The sequence below is a fragment of the Asterias amurensis genome, chromosome 1 (assembly GCF_032118995.1).
Source record: "Asterias amurensis chromosome 1, ASM3211899v1".
Taxonomy (NCBI): domain Eukaryota; kingdom Metazoa; phylum Echinodermata; class Asteroidea; order Forcipulatida; family Asteriidae; genus Asterias; species Asterias amurensis.
The window spans coordinates 1,680,054-1,702,525 of NC_092648.1; the positions used below are offsets into that span (position 1 = coordinate 1,680,054).

The window sequence follows — 22,472 nt, forward strand, 5'->3', positions numbered from 1 at the left end:
TCAGCAACCAGAACTTAAGTCCAATGCACTTTAAAGGCATGGACACTTTTAGTAATTGTTAAAGACAAGTCTTCTCACTTGGTGTATCTCATATGTATAAAATAATAAACCCGTGAAAGAGCTCAATATTGGTCGTCGAAGTTGGGAGAGAATAATGAAAGAAAAAACTCCCTTGTCACATGAAGTTGCGTGCTTTCAGATGCTTGAATTCGGGACCTCAGCTGAGGTCTCGAATTCAATATTTGAGTGAGAAAATACTTCTTTCTAAAAGACTACGTTACTTCAGAGGGAGCCGTTTCTCACAACTTGTTATACTATCAACAGCTTTTCATTGCTCGTTTCCAAGTAATTTTTTTATACTAATAATTCTTTTGTAACCCATCCTTTCATTCTAAACATCCTTTGTCCTCGCCACTTTACTCCTATTGGTTCATAGCCACACATTGTCTCTGAAATAGAAACTTTGATTGGCTGGTATTTTCCCGCTTCTTTCTGGATCCTTTCCTTAATCCCTTTCCCCCTCTCTTTTTCTATAAAAGGATATGTATTTGTTTGTACTTGTTTTATGCCTCTGAAGAAGGTCCGGATTGGATCGAAAGCTAAGGCCATCTACCCTATTCATTAAATAATTCTTTTGAGTAATACCCAATACACTAAATCACCACTGACATTCTTTCGAGTCCATCATCTACTTTCATTGGGCGCAACTTTAAAACATAATGGCCTTCCTTCTCTTGGAATGGCGTGTTTGCCTTTTTCAAAAACAAACAAATATCCAACGACCAATGGATGTCAATGGAAGTCCTTATATGACAGATCTGACAATTCAGTGTCCTGGCGGTGACTAGAGCAAGCTAGTCGAAACGTTGAGACCAGTTAAGAACTCACTCTGCAGCAGTGAGGTTAACAGCGATCATATAAGCTTAAGTATTAGTCCCGGCCGATGTTCTACCTTCCGCCTAGGCAGTTGTCAAAAAGGACTGCCACAGTTCTTTTCAAAAATCCGATAAATCTACTCCGCGGCAGTAGAATATAGCAAGACAGTTCTCTAAGAACAAACTCTACTCGGCAAGTAGATACACATGGTGTTTTACCGCGAACCAAATATATTGATACCTCACTATGCCTCACACATAATTATAATTCATAAACTATTCAAATCACTCGAGAATGACGTCACTCTTTACATGTTTTTCGTAGGTATGAAACAAAACACATTTCCAAAGAAGTACCATGTAATGTTACCGCAGATACAAAGTATTTAACATCGTTCAAGTCGGCGTTAAAGCGTTCGAACTACACAGACAGGAAACAACAAACCCATACAGAAACCAAAACTAAAGTTGGGTTGATGTTTAATAATAATATTATACGAGCAAGTTAAAAATAAAACAAAAATAAAAATGAAGAACAAAGTACTAAGTTTTAAATGTTTATATAATTTAAATATTCGTCTTATATACATGCCGTAATAAGTTGATACCATAGATTAAATTTGAAACTCAGTTTGCACGGTAGAGAAATGCTTACAACGGAAATAAGAAACAGGGAAAGAGTTACACCCGGGCAAATTGAATTATTTAAACCAGACCTTTAACTAAAGAGTTGAAACAAAGGCTCTTAATCAAATGCTTCCTTCCTACAGATGGTATACAGCTTTGGTAAGTCACTGCTTACAATTTGAATCGGGCAAGTGCGAAAGAAGGTTGAGCAGTTTACACAGTACATGTACATAGTCAACCCTCTGTGATTTTGAATTTGCACTTACAGACAACCCTCCTACTGTCTGACCATTCAATATCATCCACTGTGGTTTTGAATGATAAATCAATTTTGTCTGCCTTGTAGTGAACAAATCTACACAGTACAGAGTCAACCCTCCTACTGTCTGACCATTTAAACCATTCATTGTAGTTTGAGTGATAAACTATGCCATTATTGTAATGTCATGTGGTGAATGCATCTACACAGTACAGTCAACCCTCCTACTGTCTGACCATTCAATATTATCCACTGTGGGTTTGAATGATAAATCAACTTTGTCGGCCTTGTGGTGAATAAATATACACAGTACACAGTCAACCCTCCTACTGTCTGACCATTCAATATCATCCACTGTGGTTTTGAGTGATATATAAGCTATGCTATCTTGCAATAATATCATGTGGTGAATCTACACAAACAGTACACAATCAACCCTCCTACTGTGTGACCATTCAATATAATCCACTGTGGTTTTGAGTGATATATAAGCTATGCTATCTTGCAATAATATCATCTGGTGAATCTACACAAACAGTACGCAATCAACCTTCCTACTGTGTGACCATTCAATATGACCCACTGTGTGTTATAAATGATATTAATAAATACCTTGGAAGGTTTCAAGTCTCTGATTGGTCAAAACCCGGTCACATGGGGATGTATTAACGGGCGGTATAAAGACCGGCTTTGGAAAATAGTGATTAAGTGTCCCCTAATTCAGCATACATGTACATTGTGTAACACTTGCACGTTACACTGTATCACATGCTTTTTATTTTCATGTTAGTTTCATTGCAACTTCGCGTACTTGCGCGTACGCACTGAAAATGTATCAATTTTGAGGTAACAGGTGCGCGCGTATAAACTCATTTGTCCATATGGTCTTGTTTACAGCGACATGCTACATGGGTGCTGAGCTCATGCGCGCGTTTTAATGCACAAAGAACGGCTATCGTCCAATCACTTGCCTCCTTTGACCCCAGTGAAGGCGCTGAACAGACTATTATTTATAAGAGTCACTGGTCTCAAAGATCAGTAATGTGAGTAATGTACGAAAGAGATGGGAACCATCAAAAGCTCAAACATGGCCCCTGAACATGTCTGGAAATATCACATAGAGAAAAGTCACAAAATTTTGACAATTTTAGCCATTTAATTCGTTAAAAAAAGTATTTATTAATGGGAATAACAGTGTTCGGACCCGGTCTTCACTTCGTGTTAATGACCTTGGTTGGTGGCTGGCACTGTTAACGAACTATGCCAGCCTACAATATATGATACCATGTGGTGAATGCATCAACACAGTATGCAGTTAACCCTCCAACTGTCTGACCATTCGAACCATCCACTGTGGTTTTGAGTGATAGATAACCTACATGTATGCCAGCCTGCAATATGGTATCATGCAGCGAATGCATCTACACAGTACACAGTCAACCCTCCTACTGTCTGACCATTCGAACCATCCACTGTGGTTTTGAGTGATAGATAACCTACTAGTATGCCAGCCTGCAATATGGTATCATGCAGTGAATGCATCTACACAGTACACAGTCAACCCTCCTACGGTCTGACCATTCGAACCATCCACTGTGGTTTTGAGTGATAGATAACCTACATGTATGCCAGCCTGCAATATGGTATCATGCAGTGAATGCATCTGCACAGTACACAGTCAACCCTCCTACGGTCTGACCATTCGAACCATCCACTGTGGTTTTGAGTGATAGATAACCTACATGTATGCCAGCCTGCAATATGGCATCATGCAGTGAATGCATCTGCACAGTACACAGTCAACCCTCCTACTGTCTGACCATTCAAACCATCCACTTATCATGCTGTGAATGCTCTGTACATACATTTACACATTTCACTATGTGTCGAGTTACTAAAGCCACTGGTGTGGGAAGACACAAAACACTTTTAATAACTGGATATTTCTATTTGGTCTGCATTTCTTAACCCCTTGAAACTAACATTAGTTTCAGTAGAACATGTGATCATTTATATTACCTTAATGATATTTGCTTCCCTAAAATGTTCACCTTAAGAGATCAAAGTGGAAGTTTACTATCTAATTTTAGGTTGAACAAAGACAAATTGAGAACAGTAGGGTTTGTACTCCATCGACCTCCACATTTATTGTGCAGGCGCTCCAGCCCTAATGTTGGCAGTCTCCCTTTTATATACATGTACTGTCAATATCTTTGTTTAGGGGTGCCAGTAAGAAGCCATTCAACCTGTGACATGATAGCAAGGAATCCCACCAAAACCATACGACCCCAAATAATTTATAATTTACTGTCATTTCCTTTAAGGGTCTTTTACTTGATATTTTTAAATTTATTATGGGGTTTTTTAAACTACATGTACCTTCATAATTTTTTTTTTTTTTTATTCTTTTAACATGGGTTTACAGAAAAAAACTAAACAGGATTGAGGTAAATAGAGAGTCCTTTTTACCTAACCACGAATTTCTTCAAACCATAAGTTTATGATATTAAGCGTTGTGTAAGATGAAAAAAACCTAGTACCTAATACATGTAGATAGAAATTTGCATCAGGATAAAGAATAGTACCTAGTACCTAGTACCAATCATACAAATATTGACTGCTTCGAATGCTATGGTTAAAATTATGACTCCCGAGGTGATCCCCAGAGCGTTCCCAATTTTCCCAATGCACAACTGATTGGGTTTGAGGTGGGTAAAAAGATGTCTGGGAACTGCACGCCGTGTGATAGTCATCGGACTATCACATGGCAAACGATGCACTAATACACGGCAAACGATGCACCATCACACAGCCGCCATTTATTCAAACTAAGACATATCATGTGACACATTCTAAACCAATGAAAAGGCAGAATATTTGTAAAGGGTGTCATAAAAACTAATCTGTTACCATGCTGAACTTAATGAAACCTGTAAGAACATGATTGACAGTAAACAAAGAAAACCCAAATGTGTGACCCTTTAAATGTATTTTAAGATCACACAAAATTGAAATAAAAGATAAATACGCTATCAGCCCCATCACAAAAGCTACCTCGCTTTAATAGATTGGTCAGTCAAAAATTGCAGCATAACACAGCTTTCTTTCTAGCAAGAGTTGTGCACATGCTATTTAGCCGTTATTCATCACAGATCTAAGCAAAAGTAAAAAATACTTGAAATTTGGGGATGTGTTTACCATCATTCCACAGACCAAAGGTCAACAGGCCAAAGGTCATCAAGTCAAAGGTCACCAGGCTAAAGTTCATCAGACCAAATTTCATTAAGCCAAAATTCATCAAGCCAAAGGTCATCAGGCCAAAGGCCATCAGGTCAAATGTCACTACATTATAAGTTATCACACAAGCGCGAGTGGAATACGGAAAAATAAAGCGAGGCCGAATTTATCGTATTTATCTTCAAGCAAAATTGGTGCGTGACATAGATCACACAAGACGCATGGTAGTGATATTAGCCGTGCAATATAGGTTTTTATCACCACTCCATTCTGTGAATCTGATTGGAGGATTAGCGCGTACTTGAAGATAAAGTTTTTTAAGGATTCATGAAACCCTGGCATTTACACGTAAATCCCCTTTGACTTTCTCACTGATGATGCGTGAATCAAAATCACTGGCAGTATCAATGAGATTGCAGTGGCAGGGAAGAGGGGAAATGGGTATCTGGGGTCACTGCACTTTTAACACCCAGCAGAGTGGATATGTGGGAATTACAACTCTTTATTAGTATTACATGATGAAGGGCCAGACGAGACCCTGACCCCCAATCCCAATATCCCCTAATTATATATCACTTAGTAGACAAAGCCGGATACAGTGTACATCACTGATAACTTAACGACCTTCAGATGGGATGGACAGACAGGGGTCATGTTGTGACTGTACAGACCAGCGGTGATGTCACAACCAATTATGACAGAAAACATGATACTATTATCACTTCTAGTAGTGGTGAAGATTGAGAAAAGCGTCTCATAGCATAATTCTTAATTATACTTTATGAGACGGTATTTCTCAAAGTCTACGCACCACACACAAAATCCCCTGCAAGAAAATCCAAACCTAAATCGCGCACAAACTAAATTAATTAAAAAAAAAAAAAAGTCACCACCTTACATCCACCAACGCCCCCCCCCCACCCCCAAGACGAAAACATTGAAATAGTCCTAGCATTTCCTTGGAATGGTTTTTATTCACGGGGAACTTTCAAGACGTTGTAATCTCCGTTTCCTAATTTCACCACGGTCATTTTCCTCTGGTCCATCTTCCTCCTTAAATTCTGGGATAAGTTCTCCCTCGGTGGAGGGCGTGAAGCCAGAGGCACCGTCCAATGTGGTCAGGTCTGAGAAAGAAAGATAATCATTCATTATTACTATTATTGATATTACAAGATGTTAAATTTGCATCGAGATAAAGAATATTACTTTGTGTTTTTACCCTTTTGCCACTGTGTTAGCACTGTATACTCAGGACTTTCCTGAGTTCTGTGTAAAAAAATCACAGGCATATTGCTCGGGAAAGTACTGAGTATACAGTGCTAACACACATAGGTGTAAGTGTAAAACCAAAATTATTTTTAATACTATTATTATTATCACTATTATTATTATTAGATCATTCGCCATATTGCAACATGGAGGCTGAATTGTACAGTGGTTACAGCAAGTTAAAAGCTCAAAAATACACAGTCAATGGTACAAGTTACACCAAGAAAGATAATCATTTAAAATTGTTATTATTATCATTATATTTATAGTTTATCCCGAAGGTTGAATTGCACAGTGGTTACAGCATTTACAAATTTAAAAACACAGTTGATAGTTTAAACAGCACAAGTTACACATGATCAATATCATCTTTACAAATGCAAGAACATGATCAAGGTTAACCTTTAAAAAACAAGACACGGATATAGCACATGCATTAATAAGAGATTAAGGTATTAAAAAGATTGTACTTTATGTAACACATAGCAAATGCAATTTAGAACTATTTCACAGCTACAAACAGATTTTCAGGCTCACTTAGAAAATCAACAACAATTATTTGGGTATTGTAAACAAAGCCTCCATGAAATGAAAGGTAAACAACAACAAAAGATACAAGCAGATAAAGTCAGCAAAATATACAATAAATCTAGAACACAGGTGGGCGGCTGCACAGACCCTACATACAAATAATAAAGATTGTCAAAACAACCTCTACAGCCGACCCAGTGTCCAGATCATCACAAAAATGCAAAATGGGTTTTGAAATAAAACTCTTTTAACACCATCACAAAGAACATGGTTGACACAGATGAGTTTTCATCTAAAAGATAGTGTAGACTGACAATGCATTTCAACAATGGATAACGCATCATGGATATTAAAACTATATTAGACTAAATTCAAGCATACTTGTATGCAAAATCATCAAAAACAGCATTTCATTGAGAAAAATTGACTGGTTTTAAAACACATAAGTTTTAGGTGAAAAGCACACTTGTAATCTTAACTCAAATCTTCTGTGCCCCGCCCTTCCCCAGTCAAATACAATAATCAGATAATTGATAAATTCTTACCAGCTGAGGAGTCTTTTTCTTTCTTTAAAAGTGGTTCTGGGCTTGATGGTGTAGATGTCTTTTTAGGGATGGCCCCTGAATCTGCATTTTGTGTCGTACTTGTAATGTCTGCTTCAGTTGTGGATAGGGTTGTGGGTGTTGTGCTTGTTACAGGGGAGGTTGCAGTAGGTTGGGTGAAGCCATAGAGACTGGCAGGTGGGGGTGGTGGAGGGACGTTCGCACTGCAAACAAAATGATTTAAAAAGTTCTTGGTAAAGGTCTAGTTTTTTATTGTGTCATTAAGAATGTAAGGTTATGTAAGAGTCTTAAAAGCATGGCAAAAACTGTAACTGGCCACATTTTCATAGAGCTGCTTTACAAATCCGTGCTTATTAGCAGAAATAAGCAGGATACCAGCCAGAAATGGTGCATGTGGCATGGTATTTTGGCTGGTAACCTTACTCTGGTAAACATAATTCTGTTTGTGCTTAGCTTATTTTTTGCAGCTCCATGAAACTGGGTCCAGTTGTACGCAAAGAAGTTAAATGTACATGAACTCCCCAAAAGCACAAGTGTAGCTGGCCACAATTTCATATAGATGCTTCCTGAAATTCCTGCTTAGCAAAAATAAGCAGGAATACCAGTCAGATATGGTACATGTGGCACAGTATTTTGGCTGGTAACCATACTCTGGTAAGCATACTTCTGTTTGTGCTTAGCTCATTTTTGCAGCTCTGTGAAATAGACCGCATCGAATATGACGTTACCATTCAAACACCTGTCCCACAACATGGCGTCTGTGAGCGTGTGCGTACGTGTGCCATAGAAATCAAACCAGGAACGCTGCGTGCTGCATCCTTCATTGACGTACGCATTTAGATGCGCATACAGCCTGCTCTACATTATGGCCACTTTTATAGCAACAAAAGGGATATTCAATACGGTCTATCATGTCTATTGAGCCCAGTTTAACTTGAAGATGTTAAGTGTACCTGAACTCCCCAAAGGCACTAGTGTACTGTTGAATCTGCACCATGGCTGCATCCAGCAGAGCGTGGATCCCACGCAGACACTCTATCCTAGCCTCCAAGTGTTGTCTCTCTGAACCCTCCATGGCACGTAGCTCCTCATCGGTCAGACCAGCAAAGTCTGGTGGTGGCATAGGGGGAGGGGTGGCTGTAGAAAGACAGTTCAGAGATGAACAATAAGCAAATGGTGTTAAGAACGGGTAGCGGAAGATGTTATATTCGTACACAAAAGTCCTGCAAAAAATAGTTAACAGCTTGACGTTTCAACCCTAGCAGAGTCTTTCTCGAATGCTAAATCTGCTAGGGTAAAAACGTCAGGCCATTAAAAAATTTTCGCATTTATAACATCGGTCCATTTGGTTGGTAAGTTGTTTGCAAAGGCAAATTCGATTTTCTCACACAAAATTCCTCTCAAACAAAATGTGTAAAGAGAACCAATTAGATTTGAAACAGTAGTCCGATAATTGTTATCTGTTAGATCTGTTATCCTAGTTTTCGTTATACTACTGAATTCAGACAAATCGCCCAGGCCTGCAAGTTCAATCCCATGGACATTGCCTTGGTGCCCTATGAAATGTTCCAGTCATGCCCGGTCTATTGCCTTGGTGCTATTTGAAATGTTCCAGGTGCCCCTTGAGATGTGGTTCCCAGTAATTACCTTAGTAGCCTTATAATGTTCCAGTCATTCCCCATGGGTGGATTAAACTAGTAGGATGAGTAACCCTAACTTAAGACTAGTCTTAAGATTTTAACAAGTCCTGGAACTAGTCTTAAGTTAGAACAACTAGTCCTAAGGGCATGGACCAGGGGTCAATTTCACAAAGATTGAAACCGCGACTTTGGCTACAGCTACGGCTAGATCAGCGTGTCTGCCAGTGTTAAAGAATAGCAGACGCGATCTAGCTGTAGCTCTAGTCACAGTTGCCGTTTCGATCTTTGTGAAAATGACCCCTGGTCCATGCCCAGGTTAACTATTGATACTAAACCTTCCCTCAATCATAGATCCCCCCTTTCTAAATAAAAAACTGTTGTACCCTTCAAACAACAAGGTATCAGGACTGAATCAAAAGACAGATTTGATACATTACAAAGACTCACTAAATGGAGGCATCATGAAGAACGGCGGAGGGGGCATCATGAAGGGCATCGGGGGCACCGATGAGGGCGTGAAGGGGCTAGTTGGGGCACTAGCATTAGCTCCACCTGCTGATAAATCATAGGAAGGTATAATGTTATGTTCATTTAGTAATGTGGATAACTTCCTAACTAACTTGTTAACGAATTATTATTAGGCCAACTATTAATAACAATATTACTACTAATACTATTATCAATGTTACTAATATTATAAATAATGGTTATATTATAATATTATAAATAAACGGTTAATTGAAAGTCAACCACTGAAAATTTGTTTTTAAAACACAGTACAAATCATTACTGATATAAAATATCAATTTTTTTACAAAACCCTGGAAAACTAATACAAAATATTAACTTAATAATAATAATAATATGATACTCATTTAAAAATTAATAATGATATAACAAGTGTTTTATCTATGGGCATCTAACAAACACATGAATAAGAGGTAGACTTTGTTTGCAATATGAGACTAAAATAGCAACTTGTAAGAGTTTACAAGGTAGTGTGACACAATCTTGCAAGAAAAAAAAAGGTTAAGGCCCTGCTCTAAACAACACACAGGACTAGAGGCTTTATACCCCACCCAAAGGGGGAGGGGAGACATTGTGCTAAAGTTCCTTGGTCATGGCTATAAATACTTGAGAAACATACACTTTGAAAACAATACAAAATTCAAGCAGAGCATATTAAGAAAGCAGAAAGTTATAAACACAAGGGAAGTAAAGTAAAGGGCACATAATAGTTTGTTGATTGATCAATGTTACAAAGGAGGAATGAACAGTTTATGGAAATAAACACAAAAGTAGTAAACAACAGAGAGAAAAAATGCACAAAATTGTCAGAGTAAACAATATAGAAAAAAATGCACACAATTATCAGAGGATAACCCCAGAAAGGGTACTTAGTTAAACGCATCAAGACAAAGCACTGAAAAGTATCTGGCACAAGAAAATATAACAAGTATTGAAATGACCAGAGAGTACAAGAAAATATTCAAGTTCAATAACACAGGAAAGTACCAGAAATGTGCAAGTTCAATTACACCAAAAAGAACAAGAAAATATGCAAGTTCAATAACACAAGAAAGTACAAGAAAATATGCAAGTTCAATAACACAAGAAAGTACCAGAAAATATTTGCAAGTTCAATAAGATATGAAAAGTACAAGAAAATATTTGCAAGTTCAATAACATATGAAAAGTACAAGAAAATATTTGCAAGTTCAATAAGATATGAAAAGTACAAGAAAATATTTGCAAGTTCAATAAGATATGAAAAGTACAAGAAAATATGCAAGTTCAATATCACAAGAAAGTACAAGAAAATATGCAAGTTCAATATGACAGGAAAGTATAAGAAAATATGCCAGTTCAATAAGAACTGAAAAGTACCACAAAATATGCATGTTGAAAGTTCAATAACACAAGAAAGTACCAGAAAATATGCAAGTTCAATAACACAAGAAAGTACCAGAAAATATGCAAGTTCAATAACATAAGAAAGTGCCAGAAAATGTGCAAGTTCAATAACATAAGAAAGTACACGAAAATATGCAAGTTCAATAACAAATCTTTTATGCATACGTCTTGAAAGCTGCACAAATTTACATCTGTACAACAATCAGGGAGACATTTAGCATTACAATCAATGTATGTATAACAGGGAAAAAGTTTTCATAATCAGGGTGCGTTTTGGCTGTCGTAACCAATTACTGTGTCGGTCATCAGCCAGTGATTAACCAATTGGCAACTCAACAGAACCGGTTATTGGTTACGACCGCCAAAACACACCCCAGAGATTTTCAAATGTGTTCATGAGGGTCCAATTTCATAGAGCTGCTAACACACAAATTTGCTTAGCATGAAATTTCTGCCCCATCCCCCTGCTCAATATTGACTGGAACGCAGAAGAAGACCATGCAACATGGAGAACCAACATTAAAAAGGGGCAGGGGGACCCAACGAGATTTGGTTGGGACTGTAGGCATGAGAGTTGTTACTCACCAGCTGGTTGTGTAGTGGATGGGGTTGTATTAGCAGCACCACCCTCCTGTCCGGGAGCGGCTGCAGCTGCACCCTGGGGTGGCTGTGGAGGTAGTCCACCCGCTGCTGCTGCTGCTGCAGCTGCTTGTTGAAGTTGCTGCTGTTGCTGTTGCTGTTGAGGGAAATTGGCTCCGGGTTGATAAGGGGGCATCCAGAATGGATAGCCAGGGAATGGTGGTATCATTGCAGGTGCTGAAAAACAATAAAGAAAGATCTATGAATATCAACACTCAACAGATGTAAAACGCACCATTGCAGAACTGTTCACTCTATATTTATTGTATGTTATTCATCATAACTCATTTGGAAAGTTCACACAAAAATACAATAATACATATATCCAAACCATTAAACATTTGGAAACCCAAATGCGCCCTCAGTGTTTAACTGTCTAAAGCCCTGTTGAGCGCGAACACGATATGCATTTTGACAACAAATTTGCATCAGATGACTTGTGTTTGCCTCCTGCGAAAAAAAAAGCTCCGTGGCGTCAAAATTCACTTCGCATTTACATTCGCAAAATGTATGAATTTGGGCTTTAATCAAGCTTTTGTGATTAGCATATTTGTTTGAATTGTACAGGATGTACAGGATTGTGAACAACCTGGTTGACGTCCCCCACACATATCTGACACCATGCACAGTTTCTCTGAGGGGCCATTCTAACAAATACATAATACCATTCACCAGGACAGGGGTCTACCAACAGTCATTCTTTCCTTATAGCATTAGGATATGGAACAATCTCCCGGTAGACCTGATCAACTGTACAACTCTTGCTAGTTTTGAGCAGGGTGTACATTCAGTCCACCGCAAAGTCAGCCTGAGCTGTTTTTAGCTACACTCTATGTTAACTGTTCAGCCACCTGCACTGTGTATCCACACCCTCGAATGCACTCAACTACCACTGTACATAATACGCCAGATAATGGACTATACTTTTACGAAAGAAGAATTGCAGTGCAGACCGTCTGTCTGTCCTCATGTCGCTCTTACCTTGCTGCTGTTGCTGCTGCTGCTGTTGATTCTGCTGCCCTCTCACCACAACAACAGGTGCCCTGAGTACATCCATGCGACATGTTGGACACGTCTGCTGACGCTGGAACCACGAGCGCAGACAAGAGGTATGGAAGATGTGGTTACACGGAAGCTTCTTACAACCTGTCACCATCTCTTCTCTACAGATGATGCAAACATTGTCTGAAGACGCCAGATCCTCAGGTGTTGCATCAGGATATCTAGGAGGAAAATCATTGAGTAATCAGCTGCTCTCTGCAAAGGTCTTGGGTTCAAATCCCAACAGAGTGATTTGTATGTAGATTTTTTTCACAGAACTCAGGAAAGTACCAGTGTACAGTACTTAATGCACATAAGTGTAAGGGTAAAAACAAACTATTTTCTTTACCTCGAATGCAAAACGAACATCTACTCAATAAAATGAGTTTACACCATCAACATAATTCTTGTTGAAGAGGTAGGTTGCCTTTGAATTGGGCACTTTGGGTTAGAAAATGCATTTGTTTTAAAATGGAAAGATAAATTATTCACATATAAATCCTCCTTGAAATTGTGTATTTTTTGTGTAAATTCATGATCTGCTATTTTGTATATAAAACAAACATTGAATGCATTGTGTTTATGCATTGCGGCAGAATATAAGATTTCGCCTTGTGAAATTGAAAGTCTATATTTCACCTTGACCTTATGGTACAGTATTTTTAAATATTTATGTGATACTTTCTGTGATTCATTACAACAAAGGTTCCCAAGCCTACATCTGGTATAGTTAATATAATAATAATAATAACAAACTCTTACGTATATAGCGCATTTCACAATAACCACTAAATGCACTTTACATTAGTGCCCTGGTCATTGGGCCAATAACATCCCTTTAATGTTTCTCAGCTCCTTGGGGAGTATATAGCCCTGAGCTACTGTGGCGCTCAGAAGGCTTTTCACTCACAATATCAACCTCTACCCTCACAGGTTCCCATTTATACCCCTGGGTGAAGAGAAGCAATTATAGTAAAGTATCTTGCTCAAGGACACAAGTGTTACAAATCCTATACTTACAGAGTGTTCATGTTTCTAATGGCTCGTCTTGACATTATCACATCATTCACTGCTTTCTTAAATGACCTGATCAAAGATAAATCAAAAACATATATTTTTATCACCAAACAGATACACAAAAGTCTGAATCAAGATCAAGTTTGAAAAGATAACCCTGCTAAATGCAGCAACATGTAACAGAGAAATCCATTGCCAGTCTTGGCACTTTGTATGTACTCTCCGTTTAATGCACCAATATGCATTGGAGTTTGCTGGGGACGGCCCATACATGCCAAGGCCATATAGAAACCTGCTAAATGCAGCATAGTGCAACAGATCATGATTTTATTTGGCTGCTTTTTGCGACTAAATACAGCAGCTTAAGAAGGGACTTATGTTCATATATCTTGATTTGATTTCAATTTAGGCAGATAAAACACAGCAAGAGCATGGCAACAATACACAGGATTAAAGGAGGACTAAAATGGACATAAGTACAAAAGTAGTAAAAAGAAAGACAAAATGTATCAAAGGATAGCCCCAAAAAGGGGTCCTTAATTAAAGCATCAAGATAAAGCACTGACAAATATCATGGCATAAGAAAATATGATAATATGAAAAATATTGAAATCACAAGAAAATATACTAAGTTCAATAACAAATTTGTTATGGATAGGTCAATAATTTATATCTGTACAACAATCAGGAAGACATTTAGCATTACAATCAATACAATAGAAAGAATGAACTGCACAGAACTATCAAATAATAGCCCAGAAAGGGGTCCTAAATTAAAGCATCGCTGAAAAACATAGTACCGCAAGAAAATACCAAAATATAACAAATATTAAAATCACAAGAAAGTACAAGGAAGTACGCAAATTCAATAAACTCTTTTCCACAAGCAAATATGAAAGTATAACAAATATTAAAATCACAAGAAAGTACAAGAAAATATGCAAGTTCAATAAGCGATGAAAAGTACAAGAAAATATGCAAGTTCAATAACAAATCTATTATCAATAGGTCTACGGAGCTGCACAAATTCACAACTTAACATCAATCAAGGAGATATTTAGCATTATAATCAATGTATAAATGCACTCAGTATGCATTGGAGTTTTCTGGAGACTGGGATGACACATGGACCATCAAGGCCATGTAGAAACAGCATAGTGATACAGAGTATGGGATTTGATTTGGCTGCATAAATATGTAATATTGCGACCAAATACAGCACATTTGTTGCGTTTTGTTGTATATCGCAGGGATAGGGTTGATAATGCAAAGGTAAATGTTGCCAGATTTGCAAACAAATACAACACATGGTATACAAACAGTCATGCGGAAAAGACTAAAACAATTAGAAGGAAAAAAAGACAAATAGGGTAAGAAAAGCAAAAACATTCATGACATTGGGTGGATAAATATCAAAGAATGGGCAAGGTATTAAAAAGAATAAAAAACAACCCAAAAGGCAGTCAAAAGAATGTGCAAGATTCCACAGTGTCCTAGTAAAATAATCCGTGAGATGAATTGTCTCAGTAACTCGGTAACATTAGGCCTGGGCGAATTATTCGAATATCCGGTTAATGGCGAATAGGTTTTCCTATCCGTAACCGCGAATGCCTTTTTTTTCTTAACCGGATATCCGCATAGGGCGCGAATAGCTATTTATAAACCGGATAGTTCTGTAATTACAACAAAGTAACCGGATATTCTTTAATATCCGAATATCCGCAGACGTCGGGCGACAACTGACATGAATGTTTTGTCTGAATCCTAATGAAACTTCTATTAAGACAGCATAAAACAGCATAAATTAAGTATTTAACTATGCTCACCTCCGTGAAGAGTTAAAACAATGACATTTCTGACGTAATTTGTTCAAAGATTACAAAAGTTTTCCTTCACGTAGAGTCATCCACGATCAAAAGAAAAAGCAAATCGCCATCTTTAAATTAGATCCGGTCATTTTTATGAATGAACCGAGTGACACTGTCTAAAACTAATATCAATCCGCCCAGAAGATCTCATTCACAAACGAACAGCGCCCTCTAGCGACAAAAAAAAATATTTTTTTTAATATTTTTTTAAATTTGTTTTTAATAGCGCCCTCTAGCGGCGAGAAAAACTATTCGAATATCCGGTTAATTTCGGATAGTTGGCCAGAGGTATCCGAATAACAAAATTTCACTATTCGCCCAGCACTAGGTAACATGAAGGCAATTTAAGGTTTGTATCCTAGGGACTACCATGAAGGGATATTAAATAGACTACTCACCTCATGGCTAGATACATTGGTCGGATGGCAAAGAGTGGGAACGTATGTACTTTGATCATAATGGCAAGAAACACTGTGTAAAGCATGACCTTCACAAAACCTGCAGGATGAAAAGAATCAGTATTAGTTCAGGGCTGTATGCTTCGTTTTTGAAAGGGCAAGGGCACCAAGGCATATTCTCTTTGGCAAAGGGCACCCTATGAGGATAATTGTAAATTTCTACTGGAGCATTTCAAGGGCACCAAGGCAATGACAAGGGGCAACGGAGGCAATCGCCTCCGTTGCCTCCGTGAAGTATCAGGCCTGTTAGTTGACTACCTTGATAACAAGAATAAAACTAACGCCACAATTTCACAGAGCTGCTTAAACTTAAAGGTATGGTCATACTTTGGTAATGACCCCTCTTTCCCCCTCAGAAAAAAATAGAATAAAAAATCTATCCAATGCATCCTTGTTATAAATAATAATAATAATAATAATAATAATAATAATAATAATAATAATAATAATAATAATAATAATAATAATAATAAAAACCTGTTTTTTCACATTATCACACCTGGTCACTGGGCCTTAATAAACTCCTTAAACCATATCAGCTCCCTGGTGGGGAGTATGCAGCCTGTGCAACATTAATATGTGCTACTTGGCTAAATCAATCACAAGAACCAACTCTGCCCTCACAGGTACCCAATTACCCCTGGTTGGGGAGAAGCAATTATGGTTAAGTGTCTCGTCAGGGACACAAGTGTCAAGACCGGGATTCGGACCCACACTTTGCTGAACAGAGGCACCAGAGCTTGAGTTCGGTGCTCTTATTCGCTCGGCCACGACACTCTATATAGATAGTAATGGTGGTAGCCATTGAAGGGCCCCCATAGGAAGCACAACAATTGGCTAAAGGTAAATGGTTTTGCCTGAAGTAGCCGAGCGGACAAGTGCATCAAACTCAAATTCTTGTGTTTCTGATCAGAGTTTGGGTTTAAGTCCTGGTCTTTCTACTTCAGCAAGGCACTTAACAAGTAGTGTTTCGTCCTTCGGATGGGACGTAAAGCCATAGGTACCATGTGCTATGTAATGTACATTAAAGAACTCTTATTAAAAAAAAAGTGCCTGGACTCTGGCCTGCAACTAGAGGAGCTGCATACAGCAATGGAAGACCACTATGTTAGGAGGGCCATCATCCGATGCTCCGCATCGACTGCATTAATATGGATGATCAGCCCGATAAAACACAAGGACAGAGACACCTACAAAAAAATGAGGAGTATTTATAACTTACTCATAATGAGATCGGTGTAGAGCATATAGACTGCTTTACTCTCCCATGGGTTCTCACTCTGAAGATCAATTGTATGCAGTATGTACTTGAATGATATGTTGAGAATGATGGTAAACAAAATTGCGTACTGTAAGGAAAACAAATAAAATGTGTCAAATACTCTGTTGACTGCAACGGGAGGACAAATTATAAACAGAACATTTCCACCGGCTCTTTTCAGAGCCAACACTCCTACAAAAGAGATTGAATACTCTAGAATGTTCCTCTTTAAATACTCTACCAATAGGCATTTGCACAGCTTCATCCTTGGACACATTTAAATTGCAACTGAAAACCTATTTGTTTCCTAAATCACTTAATTAGGCACTCTTTTGATCCTTTTCTTTGTATAAATTTCTTTGTTTGGTTTCTTTTCCTCTTCAGCTCCTCGGGCTAGTTTTCTAGATAGATAGCGCTTTATAAATGCTAATTATTATTACTATTACTATTAATACATGGTTGTAAAACATTTACCTGCAAGTTTACTATTGTATTTACAGTAAATTCTTAGAACATTTGCAGCCCAGTATGAAAGTAACCTCTTGTTAAACGCAACATGCAACCCTGTGAAACAGAAACCAGCCTGGAATGACATGGATGACAAGGCTTCTCTTGCCCTGGTCTTTGCCTTGGTGCCCCCTCAAAAGTTCCCCATAGAATTGCCCTCCAAAATTGCCTGAACAATGAATGCCATGTAACCTCCCATCAAGGTAATGACCAGGGGCACCAGGGCAATGACAAGTCAGTGCCTCATTGCTTCCAAGGATTTTCACACCTGAGCTTTTTAAATATGCTGAAAGTTCAAACGCTGAAAGTTCAAACTAGTTCTCACCTCAAACCCAAACACCAACTGTACAGAAGCTCCTTTAGTTAACGTACTATGATAGGCATAATTCATAAATGCCACATCTAAGGCTGCAAGAACACCTAAAAGGCCTGTTGTAATAATGATAAAAACATTTGAATTGTGTTATTCTGTAATAATTGTTTTCAATTCAAATCAAATTAAGAGAGATGAAATGTACAACTGACAACAGAACACTGCGTTACCTTAAAAAATCAATCAAAGCAATTTTAATTTATTTTCACAATTGGAATTCACTGTTCAAATGTCAGGCCTGATACTTCACGGAGGCAACAAAGGTGACTGCCTCCATGCCCCCTGGTCATGGTCTTGGTGCCCATGAGATGCTCCTGTATAAATTTTCACTTTCCCCATAGGGTGCCACTTACTTTTGTAGGAGAACATGCCTTGGTGCCCTTGCCTTTTTAAAAACGAAGCATACAAGCCTGAAATGCTAAGGTTTACAAACCTGCTGTCACCTAAATATATATACCTGTTAGGGTATGTCTTTACCTTGATTTAAACCATAGTCACCCAAACAGGGAATCAATGGAAACCCAAAGTACCTGTTTCAAGCACTTTTTATCTGGCACTCACCTATTACACGAATATGAAACAACCACGAAATAACTGGACTCCTTTCCATCTAGAGAATAAAACATGTGGAACAAAAAACATAAGTTAAAGCTATTTAGCAAGAGTGAGGGGCCAATTTCCATGAGCTGCTTAACGGCTGATTTTATGCTTACTGTTTGAGTTTTTATTTTCATAACTAGAAGAGTCTTTTTTAAGGATTTGGTAATAATAAGGGTTTCAATTCCAAAAACACAGTGTCTATAGAAACAAACAAAAACATCTCAATATTCACAATGACAACTGAAATTTTACAATTCATACAAAGAACAGAGGAGAGGGTCTGCGTCATACATTGTAACTTGGCAGGGTCCTATAGTGCACCTATAATAGACCAGTTAAAATAGACCAACCTTTTGCTGCCACAAGATCGACGTGAAACTGTCATCACAAATAAACAGTAATTCCAGTTGCTTGATTATAGCACTAAAAATATCATATTACCCGGATGATGGCAAAATATTCATAAATATAAAGACAGGTGTTGCAAAACTGTCAGACAATGACAAATTATTCAAATACTTACATAATCTACCCGGTCTTCTGCCAGCCAATGGAAACATTTTAAGAAGAGTAGAAAGGTAAACATTGCAACAAATTTAGGACTGAAGTCATCTCTGAATACTGTAAAAGCCAAACAGGTTTCTGTCACTGCGTACCAGGAGCGCTCAATCAGGTGCTAGCATTCAAAGAGAAAAGAAAACAAATCGGTAACAGCATGCATGATATTTGGTCATAGAAAATGGTTTATCAAGTACAATTGTTATAGGGCCCTACCTCTGCACAAATTGTGAAGTTTGATTGGTCGAGAACCAATCACGTGCCGTGCAACAAATACGCATGTATCATGGCTAAAAATGCCCGCTACGCGTAATGCACAGCGCGCCGGGTAACATAAAAAGTGATGTACACCAGTGTACTTCACTGATCGTTCCCACCGTTGGTCGATTTCCAGCGCTGTAAGAAACACACGCGGGTTCGAGGGAACAGGTAAAGATTTGTTTCTTTTTTGAACTGTTTGTTTGCTTATTAAACCATGATTAAACTATGCATTGCTCCGTCTTAATAATGTTTGAAGATGACAACAGAACTTCAAGAAGAGGAATAACAATGTTACCAAGGTATAACAAAACAATTGTTGCACGCTGTGACTGGGGTCCTGGCTTCGCCTCGGTGCCATTTTCCCCCTTGGGTGTACAAAACGCCATGGATCCCGTCATGACACAGCGTGCAACAATTGTATACTGTACAAGGGGTGACTAACATTTAAACATGGTGAAGCAGGACTGATACTTCATGGAGGCACTCAGGTGGTTGCCTCCATGCCCACTGGTCATGCCTGCTCTCAGTAAAATTAACAACTTCCTCATAGGGTGCCCTTTACCAAGGAGAAAATGCCTCGGTGCCCTTACCCTTCCAAAAACGAAGCATACAGGTAGGCTGTAAAATATAGGCTGTAAAATAGCCATTTCTGGCTATTCAATCACAATCCTTCCCAAGGAAAAGGAACAAATGGAATATCAGATTAAGTGGAAAGAACAGCATGCCTGTTAAATACAAGTTCTGTTCGGACGCTGTTATAACCCTTCAAATTATGGGGTGTAGAGATCATCCCCCACCCATACCTTGCTTTGGTATTGTTCCAATAATGGTTTTGAAGGAATCAACAATGTACACTGCACTGCTGCAGGTATCCTCAGTGTTGTATGCTTCCTTTTTGAAAGGGTAAGGGCACCAAGGGATTTTCACTTTGGCAAAGGGCACCCTATGAGGAAATAGTAAATTTCAACTGGAGTATTTTAAGGGCACCAAGGCAATGACAAGGGGCAACGGAGGCAATCGCCTCCATTGCATCAGTGAAGTATCAGGCCTGTATCCTGTGCGCTAGTAATTTATTTATTTTGGAGTGAGTGAAAGATGCTAAATTGCACTTTGCCACAAATTGTACATAGTTTCCTCAGTGAATTTAATCAAAGTTAATATGAATTCACTACCTCCAGAAATTAAATCGAGTGAAAACACTTATTGCATCAAATGTATGCCTCAGGACCTTGAATATTTGTTATGCAAGAATATGCAGAATATAGAATTAACCTATTTCACAAACAATTCAATTGTAAGTTATGTTTTACTGAGCTGGGAAACACCTGTATGTATTTTAATTGCAAACTTGGCCTAACAAAATAAAATAGCTTTGTTTTCTGTGACATGCTGGAAAAAGGAGAGTCAGTAGGCAAACAAAATTATTTAGGAATGTTTACATAGTGGCAAGGGAATCAGTGTTATGGTAAGCTCTGATAAATTTACGATTTTGCCATCTGAGCAGGTCCAAATAAACTTTTGTTCAATGATTGAATGAAAGGTTATTTGAAATGAACTCACCTCCATTTCTGCAGCTCTCAGTTGACCAAAAAACACCTTTTTGAAAAGTTTCCCCATTAAAATCACCATGACGAAGGCTTGCATGTAAATCACCTGAGTTGAAAACAAACAAAATACTATCAGTCAGTCAGTTATTATCTTACAATTTATATTCTTTTTTTTGGAAAAAGCTGAATAGGACAAGAGCTCTGCCATGGATGTTGGCACAGCTAGCCGACGACTGAAAGTGTAGCATATTATAGACCTTTATCATGCTGCCTCTATCTTGCCAACTTGGTCATGTTCCTCAAAGTCAAACCGAATAACAATAATAAATACTAATAATCATTTGCAAATAGGAACCAGATTATTTTGTTCTTCCAGCCTCGGTTTACACCATAGAACTAGAGGGTGCACTGGCCTATATACGCGACCCGGCATGTGCGCAAGAACCAAGAGACCTTTTTCTAAGTTGACAAAACAGGCATTGCTTAGCCTTACAAAACAGGCATTGCTGGCCCTCGCCTTCGGCTCGCCTGCGGGTTCTATATGGCTGTAAAAGAACAAGTCGCTACCTTTTTATTCCCTTATTAAAAATAAAAGGCCGACATTTATTGTTTATCAGTTTATAAATATAACTTAGGCCTAATTGAATCCATGATAGAATTAGCTTTGTTATTTTCAAGAAAGGCCGTTAAGGCTCAAGGCCTAAGAACTAAAGGAAGTCTAAAACATTGAATACAGTACCCAGGTACCCAACAAGTTAATGACATTGAAAAAATTCCAATTAGGCCTAGTTCATTAATTATTTGGAATTACAAACTGACAAAATAAATAGAATACACTATACTATACAGGAAAAATTATTTTACAAAAAAACTTACCGCCATGCTGGGGTTTGACTTGGTTAAGTACACCACAGAGGGATAAAACTGTTTCTTCTGGAAGAAAGCATGACCAACAACGGATGCTGTTAGGCCAAAGCTGGCCGCTGTGAGTAAAAACCCTCTCATTTTGGGTTGTTTTTAGGACAGTTTTAGTGTTCAGTGTTCAGCGGTAGACCTTCCTCATTTTTCACACGACAACATAAGATTTTTGACATCAAAACTCGCTGGCACACTATAACATGCGTTCATAACGCATAGAAGGCCGAATACCAGTTGGTCAGATATGAAAAAACTACACATCAGCATAAAATAGGGGGCGCCCTTACACTTTAGCGGTGTACAAAAAAAACAGAGAGACGCGCATTGTGCGTTGCGCTCGATCCACTGCTGCGTGCATAAAAGATTATTGATTTTCTTCTTCAGAGAAATGAAAAAAAAATCTTTAAAAAGAAAGAACAAAAAAGAAGATCAAGGAAGAGTATATTATTATGATAACATTACTGATCTCATCAGAGTCGTTACTTTTTGACAGATTTTTATCAAAATTC

General features: G+C 38.2%; 1 protein-coding gene across 2 annotated transcripts; it reads right to left on the minus strand.

Moving 5' to 3' along the window:
• Positions 1-1,046: 1,046 nt before the first annotated feature.
• LOC139941948 (E3 ubiquitin-protein ligase synoviolin B-like) lies at positions 1,047-22,129 on the minus strand. Of its 2 annotated transcripts, none has more exons than XM_071938605.1 (14): positions 21,922-22,129; positions 21,059-21,151; positions 19,203-19,355; positions 18,641-18,689; positions 18,032-18,135; positions 17,161-17,287; positions 15,879-15,978; positions 13,616-13,681; positions 12,536-12,777; positions 11,501-11,731; positions 9,449-9,553; positions 8,315-8,498; positions 7,344-7,564; positions 1,047-6,122 (listed from the first exon to the last, which is right to left on the minus strand). In XM_071938605.1, exons 1-14 carry the CDS (start codon positions 22,048-22,050, stop codon positions 5,974-5,976), a joined length of 1,953 nt encoding a protein of 650 aa, XP_071794706.1. In that variant the 5' UTR covers positions 22,051-22,129; the 3' UTR covers positions 1,047-5,973. The 2 variants fall into 2 exon arrangements, with proteins under 2 accessions (XP_071794706.1, XP_071794698.1); XM_071938597.1 differs by having other exon boundaries at positions 9,449-9,556.
• Between the last annotated feature and the right edge of the window lie 343 nt (positions 22,130-22,472).